This window comes from Macrotis lagotis, chromosome 7 (genome assembly GCF_037893015.1).
Source record: "Macrotis lagotis isolate mMagLag1 chromosome 7, bilby.v1.9.chrom.fasta, whole genome shotgun sequence".
NCBI lineage: Eukaryota > Metazoa > Chordata > Mammalia > Peramelemorphia > Peramelidae > Macrotis > Macrotis lagotis.
This window is the reverse complement of record NC_133664.1, coordinates 60,576,817-60,589,913: the sequence shown is the minus strand read 5'-3', so window position 1 is coordinate 60,589,913 and position 13,097 is coordinate 60,576,817. Positions and strand designations below refer to the sequence as shown.

The 13,097-nt window shown below is 42.6% G+C and overlaps 1 protein-coding gene across 1 annotated transcript in view; it reads left to right on the top strand.

Moving 5' to 3' along the window:
• Positions 1-11,946, top strand: part of DNAJC1 (DnaJ heat shock protein family (Hsp40) member C1) — a 243,794-nt gene extending 231,848 nt beyond the window's left edge. The window contains exons 10-12 of the mRNA XM_074192974.1: positions 4,875-4,923; positions 8,550-8,992; positions 11,552-11,946. Coding sequence (XP_074049075.1) covers positions 4,875-4,923; positions 8,550-8,992; positions 11,552-11,620 — 561 coding nt within the window. The 3' untranslated portion in view covers positions 11,621-11,946. The remainder of the gene's footprint in view (positions 1-4,874; positions 4,924-8,549; positions 8,993-11,551) is intronic.
• The last annotated feature ends 1,151 nt before the right edge of the window (positions 11,947-13,097 follow it).

Sequence of the window (13,097 nt, the reverse complement as noted above, 5' to 3'; positions counted from 1 at the left end):
TCCTATGATCCATCATCTTTTCAGTACAATTGACAGCGGCTCCATCATCATATCTGAAAGTTCCTTCCATCCCCAAGGCTGTGGTTCATCAATGCCAGAGGTCCTTGCATTCATCAAGGGTGTGGCTTTACATTCTCATCTCCTTGCTAATATTCAATAGCCATTTTTGTTCAGTCCTTTCCAGTCCAAATTGTTAATTATCTTAACTCGTTCCCTCCAAGCAGCAATGTTGTCCCTTTTTGATCCTTCTCTCTCCCCATCATAACTTTAGGAAACTTTATGTTGTCCTAGTGCATAGTGCAACTCGTTCTGAACTTTCATATTCCTGACATGCTGCTTCTTGTACTGAACCACGCTTTTATATTCTTCCACCTCAGAATCCATTCCTCCTTCTCTCTTCTTTCTTATAACTTTCTTCATTTCTTCAAGATTCAGCTCAAGCACCAACTTCCACATGAAATATTCTTTTAGGAAGCATTTTTACAGTATCTACTATGTATCCGCTAATATTCTTAGACCATGGCAGGGGCTGCTGGATTGGGAAGAATAGTAAAAAATACACTCTCTTGCCTCAAGGAAACTATAGCCTTGTTCAGTTCTCTGAGCCTTACAATAGGAACACTGTTGGGACACCAGATGGGGAAGGAACTGGAGCAGTAGCCCCAAGCATTGCCTACTGAAAGTTAGCCAAATAAGCATTTCTAAACCAAAGAAAATAGATTTTGGGTACTTAGGAAGGCTGTATAGCCTAGCCTTTTTCCACATTCCTACTCTGAATCTTTCTATTACCTCCTTTGCCAATAGGGACCTGCACCTTTTTCAGATAATGGCTCATAATTTGCGAATTGTATGTTCCCTATCCTTTAACAACTTATCTATTTAGTAATGAATGGTTCTTGATAAAAATAGACTTATGTCAATTCCTAGAGATTTTGAATGTCAGACTTTTGCCAGAAATCTTCCATACAAAGATTTCCCCTATCCATATCTTTCCTTTTTATTCTAGTTGCACTTACCTTTATTTGTGCAAACATGTTTTTTTTTAATATAGTGGTAGTAAACTATCTTGTTTCTCAGAATATTCTCTGTCATGTCTAAAATTCATACTCTTTCTAACATTGTAAGATATATTATTCTTGCTGCTTTTGTGATATAATAATTGTACTCTCATATAACATAAGACCTTGAAAATTATCATGTCCTAGGTACTACACAAAAATATCTATACAAATATCTATATAAATTCATTTTTCCAGTGTTTTATTGATGATTTTAGAGTTTTTTGTCATTATTGCTTCCTTATAATTTTCCCCCTTACTGCAATACTCCCTTATAACAAGACCGTGTCTGATAAAATATCTTATTCCATCCCAATAGTCCATAACCTCCCTACCCAGAATAATTACATATTCTTTCTTATCAGTCCCTTGGAATAAAATTTTGTCATTTAAATGAACAAGATTCTTTGACTCCCCTGTGCCAAGACAAAGAAATAAAATTTCATGGGTCAATATCATATAATGTATCTATATACATATAGTGCTGGATAAACATTTGAGTGGATAGATAGATAGATGGATGAAATGACAGCAAGCTTTAGAGAGTATACATATCACTGATAAGATATGAGGAACTGTCTAAAACTAGAGCTGACATGGCTCTCGATGTGATGGAAAGATGCTTCAGTTGAACAGAACAGAAATAAATGCAAAGTAGTAAATGAGTACAATAACCTTGTGTTTGGAAAATGTAAAGATTTAAGCTCTGCTGAAAAGAGATCACTATTTGGTTAAAGAAATTTGTTGGGAAAACTTGAAAGCAGTCTGGTAGAAACCAAGTTTAGAACAATATCTTACACCATTCATCAAGATAAGGTCAAAATATATACATGACCTAGATATAAAAAGAGATAAAAGTAAATTAGAATTACGTGAATTATATAATCTGTCAGACCAATGGAAAGGAGAAGAATTTGTGTTTAAACAAAAGATAGAGAGCATTTGATTATGTTAAGACTTTGTACAAATAAAACCAATGTAGTAAAAATCTCTACAAGGCAAAATTTGAGGGGAAAAAATTTATAGAAAGTTTCTGAGTCAAAGGTCTCATATCTCAAATATATAGAGAACTTTAACAAATTTACAAGAATATGAGCCATTTCCCCAATTGATAAGTGGTCAAAGGATATAGACAGGTAGTTTTTTTAGAATAAAAGCTAAATATAGTCATATGAAAAAATACTCTAAATCCTTATTGATTAAAGAAATATACCTCATCCCTATCAAATGATAGGAATAACGATAGAAGAGGAAAACAGTGAGTGTTGAAAGGGATAACACTAACCTGGTGTTGGAATGTTGAGCTGATCTAATCATTTTGGAGAACAATCTAGAATCATACCACCAAAATTATAAAATCGTGTATGCCCTTTGACCCAGCAGTACCATTACTAGCTCTATTTTCCCAGGTAATATGTATCCACAGTGGTCAGGGAAAATAAAACACTTATGAGTAAAATAAGCAGAACCAAGAGAAGCTTTTATATAGTAACAGCAATATTGTTCAAAGAATAACAGTAAATGACCAAGCAAGAAGCAAAAGTCAATCTCTACAGGTACCTGATTGTCAAAGGAAACAGCTGTTTTAGCAGAGATGTTGAGGTTCAGAGGTAAATCTCTTTATTTTATTTTATTTAAGGCAATGGGGTTAAGTGACTTGCCCAAGTTCATGCAATTAGTTCATTACTAAGTGTCTGAGTTCAGATTTGAACTCAGGTCCTCCTGACACCAGGGCTGGTGCTCTATCCGCCGTGCTACCTAGCTGCCCCTCATAGGTTAATATTTGACATGCCAGAGCTCAGAAAGCTGCACAAGAAGATTTTTCCTCCTGATTAGTCAATGTGCCACAAGAGCTGGTTTTTGCCTTCCCAAGAAATAAAAATAGAAAGATCACTTAAATGAAAGGAGGAGCATCTGATAGGTTCTGTCTCTGACACTGGGATCTGAAGGATATTTGAGACTCTCTCAGTAAGAACAATATATCACAGAGTCCTCAAATCAGTTCTGTGACTCTAGAAGAAGTCTTGCCTGTGATACTATCTCAGAAACCCTATACTCAAGTGTTGAACAACTCTCTGAGATGCAGTTTTTTGTTGGTTTTTTTTGTTTTGTTGTTTTTTTTTTCCATTGGGACTAGTTTACTGTGAAGACCAATTGGACAGGGAAAAATATATCAACAGCACTTTGCACCTAAACTGGAGCCCTTGGGAAAGGACTGCAACTTAATCCCACAGTCTAGAGGAACCTCTTCCTAATCACCCTTAATTTTAGAGACTTCCCCAAATGAATCCTTTCAGATTTCTCCTGTTTTTTCAGAGGGCCCCCCTTAGACTGTCAGCTCCTCGAGGCAGGGACTGTCTTTCGCCTTTCTCTGTAGCCCCAGCACTTAGCACGGTGCCTCACTTAATCTGTGTTCATCAATGATTTAAGAAGAGCAAGCCAGGACATTCACTCATCAGAAAATTGCCAATGCTCTTCTTCCAGAATCGTGCAGATGACTTTCTAGCCACCTATATCCTACACCTGCTGCAGGGTGTGCTGTCAGCAGCTATTCCTGATTTCTGTATTTCCGCGTTGAAATACAATGGCATTTCAGCTGCATTTAGGCCCTTAGCAGTATAGCTCACAATTAGCTGAAGTCTAAACTTTAGCGCGTCTTTGTATGCAACTATTCTCCAGCAGAACCTCTCCTTGGCCCAAGCTTTGTGCATGCTTTTGTCCTCGCCAATCTGAATTTCTCTTCGCCACAACTCTTGGTACAGTTCTCTCTGAAGACAGAGGTAGGTGCTCTGTTTCTCCTTTGAAACATGTACACACACACTTGTAGCTTTCTTTACCTTGGACAAAATTACAAAGTTCTTTTCAAATTTAACTTCCCTGATTCTTTTCAAATTGATACAGAATAAAAAAGGAAGAAAAAAGCAATTAAAATATCACTTTAGGGAATGATTGATTGTTACTTTTCTTCTACGTGGACATTTCAATTTAAAAGTTAAGTTAGATCTTGAGGAGTTCAGGGGGGATGGGGCTTCCAGATCTGGGTTACCCCTGGGGGTGCTCTTGGTGAGGACACTGCATACTGGTACCTGTCCTGCTGAGGACGGCATATTCAGGGCTCTGCCCAGGGCCCCACTACCAAGGTCAGAAGATCCTTCATCATGCTGTCCTTCCAGCTTATCATCCCGTCTCCAGCATTGGTTTGATGTGTTAGGATTTCTTTGGAAGAACTGAGACATCCTTCTCTATTTCCTGCTTCCATTATTATTCTGAACAACGTGCATCCCAACTACTTATAAAAATTCAGCCTCAAATGTTTTCTTCTTTTTCCTCTATGCTTTTTGTTAGGAGGAAACCTACTTTTGGACTGAATTAGGATCAGCTTAAGGAAAAAAGTAGATATATAGATATATAATATATATCTTTGGTTTGTGTATTTTTAAATGGTGTTTTAACTTTTATGAAGTAACTCACTGATAAAAATATTAACTGGTACATTGAGAGAATATAGTATCATAAGACCTTCACTGGACAGCTGCGAATGGGGGGGGGTCTGAATCCCAGGCCTGTTTGTGTCCCCCACCAGCTGATTGGCCTTGGATAGGTCATTTTACCACAATGAGCTTTTTTTCCTCACACACATATAGGACAGGTGGAACTCTCTGAAGTTCTGTCAAAATCTATAAAAACATGTGGAATCTCATTGACTTACACACAAAAACAGATGTCATCTGACACATCCTGGATCTGAACTTTAAACTCCATTTGTTAACACTCAGCCATTTCAACTAAGATATTTTGCTGTTGTGTTTTTAACAGGTGACGATGAAAGCCAAACAGCTGAAGGATTCTGTGACGTGTCCCCCAGGTGCGTGTTAAGTCTGAACATTACCATAGATACTGGCAGCTGCTTCCTATAAGTGATTGATCCCTTCTCCATTAAGGTTGGGACATACATAGGTATTCAGGACAGGGATCCATCCCATGCCTAACTTTGGCTATAGCATCTAGCATGAAAACACATTTTATTTTTTTCAATTGATATTTCATTTATTTTGCCAGTTACATGTTATGAAAGTTTTTCAACATTCATCCACATGCATATGCATATTTTTAAGTTAGATAATTTCCTTCCTGGGGTGGCTAGGTGGTGCAGTGGATAAAGCATCGGCCCTGGAGTCAGGAGGACCTGAGTTCAAATGCAGCCGCAGACACTTAATAATAATTACCTAGCTGTGTGGCCTTGGGCAAGCCAATTAACTCCATTGCCTGGCAAAAAAACAAACAAAAAAACCACCTAAGATAATTTCCTTCCACCCTCCCTTCTCACACTTCTCCCCACTACAATAACAGTCTGGTAAATTTTGTACATACACATTTGTAAAAACACAACATTTCAAAAAAAAATAGAGGGAACATTTGTCTCTTTATCTACATAGTAAAGAAGATGACCATAAAATAGAGTGGTGTGTGTATGCATGTGTGTGCGTGCACACACACACACACACACACACACACACGAAATAAAATACCAAAAAGATATTTCCTCCCCAGACTCAAGAGTATTTCTTTGGCATCTCTCTGCTTGGGGAGACAGGAACTGAAGGACAAAAGCTGGGGGTCTCTTAAAGCCCCATTCTGACATCAGGTCTCCTAGGCCTGTGGCCAGCCGAGCTCTGGTCTCCACAATGCCCCTCGATGGAGGTGACCTCTTCTCTCTCCTGGCGGCAGCAGGAAGTGGATTGGTTTCCCCTGCCATATGGAGGGGTTATGGGGCTGTCTGCTGGCTGGCCCCATTCTGTGTTATGTGAAGCAGGCTCCCCTCAAAGACATGACCCCAAACGACTAATCACTAGCTGTTTTCTCCAGGGGATGGATTGATTGTATTTTAATATATTGAAGCAGTTTGGGGCAGGAAACTCAATCTGAGCTTTTCCCATTTCCTCCCAGTAGCTTGCCCCCCCCAAGTAGGAGGAGAAGGTAATGGAGACAGGTAATGGAGATGAGGTCCATGCTCCTGTTCCTCGAAGCCAGCCCCTCGGGTCGGGGACTCATTTACAGGAGAAAAATGAAGAAAAGAGGAAATCTAGAAGAATGAAATAATTGCCCTCTGGCCACATATAAATATTTTAATCTCATAAAGGACAAAGATATCCAGCACACACACACGAACACACACACACACGGATAAGTTAATGATAGGCAGATTGATTGATTGACTTAATAGCCTTAAAAAGTTTTGGTTTCCTGTGTGTTGCTGCTGAGCAATCTTGGAGAACCACTCTTTCCCTCCCCATCCATGCACAGACACCCTCTGTGGAGGCCTTGCTCCTATACACTTCCAGCTGTTCTGCTTATGGAATTAGGGCTCCAGGCGTTCTTGGCCTGGGCAGTGGATCAAAATAGGTGTCACGTGAAAACTGCTTCCCAAAACTTGCACCTGGCCATGAGCCAAGCACAAACCTGCCATTTTATTGGAGATCAAATATATAGTAATCATTAATAATAATAATAATAATAATAATAATAGGTTGCTAAGCCAGGGTGGATGCCAAGGCAGCTGATCTTTAATCCCCTTGTCCTTCAAATTCTGAGTGGAAATGTTGGTGATCCCATCTACAGACCCCTAAGATCCCCTCTTTTCTTATGTAATAGAGAGGAACCTAGGGCATGAGAATAAGGGCCAGCAGTACCTTGTCCTTATTAAAGGGGATGAGGGTCTTGGGGTGCAGGAGGACCACAACCTATCTTCACCAGGATGTCTCACCAGCACCTACCCAGGTGTGCCAAACTGAGCCTATCTTGCTCAAAATACACAAAGACAAACAAAAAGCAACATCCTTGTTCCCCCTTCTGGTTCCCCTAACTCTGTTCAGAATTTGGTAACTGACTGTTTCCTTCTCCTTTCCCACACATCAAGCCCTGCTTTGTCCACCTCTGGATCCCTCACACTCACACAGATAATCCATGTCCCCCATTTGTTCCTCACCTCCATTCTCTGTCCTCCAGTCTGTCCTCCGTAGCACTCTCAGGGCCCCTTCTTCTGTGCAGCTCCACGTGCAGATCACTCTTGTGCTCAGAAGTCCACAGTGGCTCCCTATTGCCTGAAAAAGAGAGTTCAGATTCCTTACTCTCATATGAATGTCCTCATGTTATCCAGTGTTTTCACTTTCTCTCATCCTGCTTCCCTCTGATGGACGTGTCCCCACACCCCCCATTCCTACCTAATGGAATCCTGCCCAAACTCTGAGGTCCTCATCAAGTGCCTTCTCCATGGAGCTTCCTTAAATCCTTCCTGACCCTCATCCCCACCAGTAGCCCCCCTTGACCTCTCCCAGGCCTTGGTTTGCACCTTTTTCAGAACTGATCCTCTAATAGTCATCTTATCACCAGGTTACCATCTGAATTGCAGCCTTCCACTAGCTGGGGAGCTCCAGGAAGCAGGCCCTAAATCTATTGTATTCTTTCAATTTTGAATCCCACCCCCATGTTCTCTGGTTTAGGAAATACGGGGATTCATGGTTCTCTAAGGAGAAGCCAGAAATCAGAGAAAAAGAGATACAAGTTGCCAAGCAGCATCCAGGAGGACGTTTCCACACTGGAGCTCCTTAGACCAGTGACTACTGAAATCCTAGCCAGGTCAGATAGGTAACCCGCAAAGCCAGACTTAGAAGCACCCCTTGCAGTGGGGTGCCCCAAACCTGGAACTACTTCCACGGAGTGTGAATGGTCTCCCGAGTCTGAAAAGGGAAGCACACGTGGAGCCTCCCACCAAGGCCCAGGGGACCAGCTTTCACTTTGAAAATATAAAAGCAGTGAAACGTAAGAGAATATCTGACAATACTAGAGGGCTCCAGTTGGAATGAGCCACCTCAACCCAGAGGAAAGGAGATGTAAAAACCTTGTAGAGGAAAGATTGCTGCCACATGGGAGGCAGAACAGAGCACACCTCGCTGATGAGCTGGAATTTTAATTAAATTATTTAAAATGACTCAAACAGCTTTGTCAAAATGAATCCGTTTCTATTTACTGGCGCTGCACACACTAGCAGGCGGGGTGGCATTTTCTTCATCATCACCATCCTCTCGCATTTATATGGGAATCACGAAGCTTTTCCTTCTCAGGGTTGTTAGGATCAAACGAGATATTTGTGAAGCCTGAAGCCCAGGGCCGTATATGTGATCAATAGGGATTATGATTATGATTATGTTTTTAAAGTGTGGTTATTGTTGTTATCTTTCATTGTTTTAGCAGAAGAGCATTTCAACTGACCTGGGATTTATGGCGTCAGGAAACAGAAATTTGATTTCATTTTGACAAAATCGTTCTGGTCATTTAAATAATGTAGCTATAATTAGAATTCCAGCTCATTAGTGACAAGCGTGCTTCTTCACCTCCTTAGCAGCCAGGAGTCACTTCCCATTCACTGAATCCCTTTCTTGGTCACCTCCAGGGGTCCGGCCCCCATCTTAGCTGGCTTTCTCTCGCCCACAGGTATGGTTCGGCTTTCTGAACTCAAGTCCATGGCCCAGAATCCCAAGCCCCCCAAAGCCACCATGACTTTGTCAGACCACCTCATCACTCAGAGAGAGGAGAAAGAGGCAGCAGAGGAGGAGGCTGAGGACCCCAGGGACGTCCAGGGAGACCCCGGTGATACGGTGGTGCCTGAAACCAGGCCCCGGAGACGCAAACCTGTGGCAAAGGAGGAGGCTGAGGAGCGGCCCAGAGGGAAGAGGCAGAAAGACTTTGACCTCAACGAGCAGGAGGAGGCCAGCGATGAGGAGGAGGCTCGGAGGAGGGCACGTAGCCGGCCCCCGGCCGAGGAGCTGTGGACGCAGAACCAGCAGAAGCTCCTGGAACTGGCCTTACAGCAGTACCCAAAGGGAACGTCTGACCGCTGGGACAAGATCGCCAAGTGTGTGCCAGACAGGTCCAAGGTCAGTGGCAGGGGGAGGCAAGGGGGGAGGTGAAGCCCATGCCAACCGGGACACAGCCTGGGTCGAGGAAACTGTGTCGTTATGGCCAATCCTGTTGCCTGTCACTCATCACTTCTATTTAGGGCTAACTACTTATGTCTCTATAAATAGCCAGATCTATTATTACTCCTCCATCACCTTCCCATCTCCTTCTATGTGCTTCTTATAGCTCAGTTAATTAGAACATAACGTTAATGAAGTCAAGGTCATGGGCTCGGTCTTCTTAGAGACCAGAGAAAGCAGTTCAGAAAACTTCCCTGACACCCCCCCATCCCCGGTGCCCCCACAAGCGCATACCCTCATCAGCTGGCTGGTGAACATTTGCAGTTGTCTCTAAGGAACGGGGCTCTCGCACGACCATCAGGAGGAACCTGTGTCTGGCATTGCCAAAAAGGCTGGGCTGGAGACCAACAGGCCAGGGTTCAAATCATCCTGTGTCCTGGACTGACTCAGTTCCTCATCTGTAAAATGAAGGAATTTTAACTTGGGACCATGAACTTTTAAAAAAAGATCTATTTGATAGCTGTATTTCAATATAATTGGCTTCCTTTGTAATCCTGTGTTTCTGTTTCCTGCATTTATGTTTCTGAAAAGGGATCCATAGGTTTCACCAGACTTTTTGCCAAAGGGGCTCAGGCCACAGAAAATCTTAAGAACCCCTGGACTGGCTGATCAACCCTGCTACAAAACCCAAACAGCTAGATCTGTCATCATCTTTGAAAGGTCTAGACGTGTGGGGAGAAAACAAAAACTCTTACAAAATCACAAGCCCTGAATCCAACTGTATGTCAGAGGGCATCCCCACAGTCCTAGTGGATCCGCTGATGTAAATTAAGCATAGAACCCCTCACGGTGTTTGACTTCTGTGACGAAGGCCAGAAGTAGAATTACATATCCCAGTCAGCTTCTGCAGCCCCCCAGAAGGCTCAGCTGGCAGTCCCACGAATCTTCCAGGTGGTTGCTTCGGTCACAACTGCCTATAAATGACTCCCACACGCAGACTCTCAAAGAAGCAGGGCCCTCCTCTCGGGAATGCCCCTTCCTTGCTGACAGAGCTTTCAGGGGTGAGATACTGGGGTCTTTCTTGATCCAAAGGGAGTCCCGAGTGTATCATTTATTGTAATAACAGCTCTTGGCTTGTAGCTGTATTCAAAGACCAGACCTAAGGCACCTGGAACACTCTCAGATATCAAAAGAACAAATCTCTGTTCTGTTGGACGCCCCTATCACTTAACAGCCTCTGGGCAAATTGATGTTCATTTAAATTCTTGGTTTTTTTTTTTTTTAATTGAAGTTCTGTGTCAGAAAATCTAGCTTGTGGCTATTTACGGGTGTAAATGCAAAGACCCACTTAAAAAATAATAAAGTTGAGCCTGCTTCTCGGGCCAAACTGGGAGAACAGGTTGGCCAGGTCTGGGCCCCTTGTTTATTGGAAATAGATTATTTTCCCCTATTTCTGCCTGACATCTGTCCACATCTGACTGGGAAAGTCACTTGTAAGAATAAGCATATTTGCATGTGTGATTAGTGCACACTGATTTGAAAGAGGAGGTGATTGGGAGTGGCTAGGTGGTGCAGTAGATAGAACACTGGCCTTGGAGTCAGGAGGACCTGAGTTCAAATCCGGCCTCAGACACTTATTAATGAACTAGCTGTGTGGCCTTAGGCAAGCCGCTTAACCCCGTTTGCCTTGCAAACACCCTTTCCCAAAAAAAAGAGGAGCTGGTCATCCTGACTTCTGTAGATAGAGACCCAGAAGCCACTTTATCCAGATATTTTCAGTCCCTAGTTGGAGTTAACTTCTTAAAGCTTTGTTCATCCTCCATAGTGTGGGCTACAGGACCAGGCTCTTGAGAGGCTGTGGATCGCCCTCCCTGTCATCCACCTTACCTGAAGATGGACCCTAAAGAAAGAAGATGGGACAGGGGAGGGAGCCCACAGCTAGATCACCAGTAGAGGGGAGTTGGGCCAAGCTTCCCAAGTGGGTTAGTTACTTGGGGAAGGACGTCCTGGAGTAATGTAATGATCACCCACATTCCTGATTTCAAGAATTTATGTAACCATGACTGCTTTTTGTATTAGTTTGGGGTTTTTTTTGGGGGGGGGTTAATTATAACAGGGGCAGGGAACCTCCAAACCATGGCCATATTGGTCTGGTGATGCCAAGGCAACTGCCTGTGGGGGCTCAAAATTCAATAAATTTTTTATTGAAATAAGTTTTTAGAGATGAATTAATTAAATGTTTAACCAAATATAGCCTGCTAATGATGTTGTGAATATACAAATTGCCCTTGACAAAATAAAAGTTCCCCACCCCCTCCCTGAGCTCTAACTTGTTAGATCCTGAAGAGGCCTTCAGATGAGGGATCTCCTCTATAAATAAAGATTTATACTGGAAAACTAAGACAAAGTTTCCAGGGAAGGGAATTGAACAATCAGTTATTCCCACCCTGGACATAACCTCCTTGAAAGCCCCACACGAGGATGTGAAAGTAAATATTTTCACCTTTCTCCCTACAGGAAGAATGTGTGGCTAGATACAAGCTGCTGGTCGAACTAGTACAGAAGAAAAAACAAGCCAAAAGTTGAATCTTCTGGAAAGAAGAATTTTCCTTTCATTTTCCAGAATGAGAGAATATTTTAAACGTCATCTACAGTGATTTGCATTTTTGTACCTCAGTATTTCTATACGTCATGTGCCTTAGTAAAAGAAATTACCAATAAATCTTATGCCATCTTGCTTCAACATTGTGTTAAAGAAGCTAAACTGTATTTTTGCATTTGGAGAACTATTTATCTAACATGTCATTGTAAAGAGTCAATTGTTTTGGAAAAATTCAGACTAATAGTTTCCTACTGGTTTAAGACTCTGTGTGTGTGTGTGTGTGTGTGTGTGTGTGTGTGTGTGTGTGTGTAAACATGCATCATGCCAGTGTGAAAAGGAATATATGTAAACAATAAACTGATATGTGTCAAAAATGGGTTTCCTCAGAGCCACAGACATCCTTGAAACACTCAGTGATTAGTATCTGCTTCATACTTTGAGAGTATTAGATGGTGACTTTATAAAAAGCCCCGGCCCTTGGCTGTGTAGGGGAGGAGGTGTCGTAGGGATCTGCAGTTGATGTCGTGATCTTCGAGAGGACAGGGTCTCCTTGGCTTTGGTAGTGAGCCAGGAGGAGGCTTTCAGCAAACAAGGCCTCACCAACAGAAATGACATCCCACCATCAGTGGCTAGCCCTCGTGGTCCTTGGCCAGTCAGGATGTATTCACTGGTCACGTGTTATTTTTACACATGGACGATTTCTCTGCACTGTGTCCCATTAGTCTCTCACTGGTGTTTTTTTTTCTCCATCCTATTCTCAGAATGCCAGCGCCTCCTCACTACCCACTCAATTCTCAGACTCTGCTTGAATGAATGACCAGATTGTTGACTGTCATGGTTCTGCTCCACCAACCTCCAGGATACCCTCTGTCACCGAGGAAAAGTGCTTAGCGGGCTAAGCCCATTGAGTTAGAAAGAGCACTAGACAGTCAGCTGCCAAGCCTGGGGCCACCCAGTGGCCAGAGGCCTGGGCCTGACTGGGCAGTGCAGCCTTGTGGACAGTCCACTCTCCCACGTTGGCAGTGGGCAAAGGCAAATGGAAAGTCCGACGAGTTTGCGCATTCAACTAGTTCTCTGCTTCTTCTATCTGGTCACAAGGTCCTAGACTTATAGGACAAGAGCTGAAAGGCCATCAAAGATCAAGACCCCGGCATTTCAAATGAAGAAACTTGGACTCGGAGACATGAAGAAACTTCCCTCATTGAAGAAACTGGTTAAGCCATTTCATAGCCATGACTGTTCCACTCTGGGGTAGAAAAAAGCCTTCGGTTTTGATACTTGCATTTGGGTGACTTTGTAAAAGAACTTCATTATCCAGAACAAAGAAATCAAACTAGAATGATTTAGTTTTGTCAGAAGAAGTTATGGGTTCTAATTCCCAGAGGAGAATAAATAATACCTTAATCTGTCTATTTTGCCCCCAACTGAAGGAGTAGCTGGCCAGGAGAGCCCCTGCCTTTA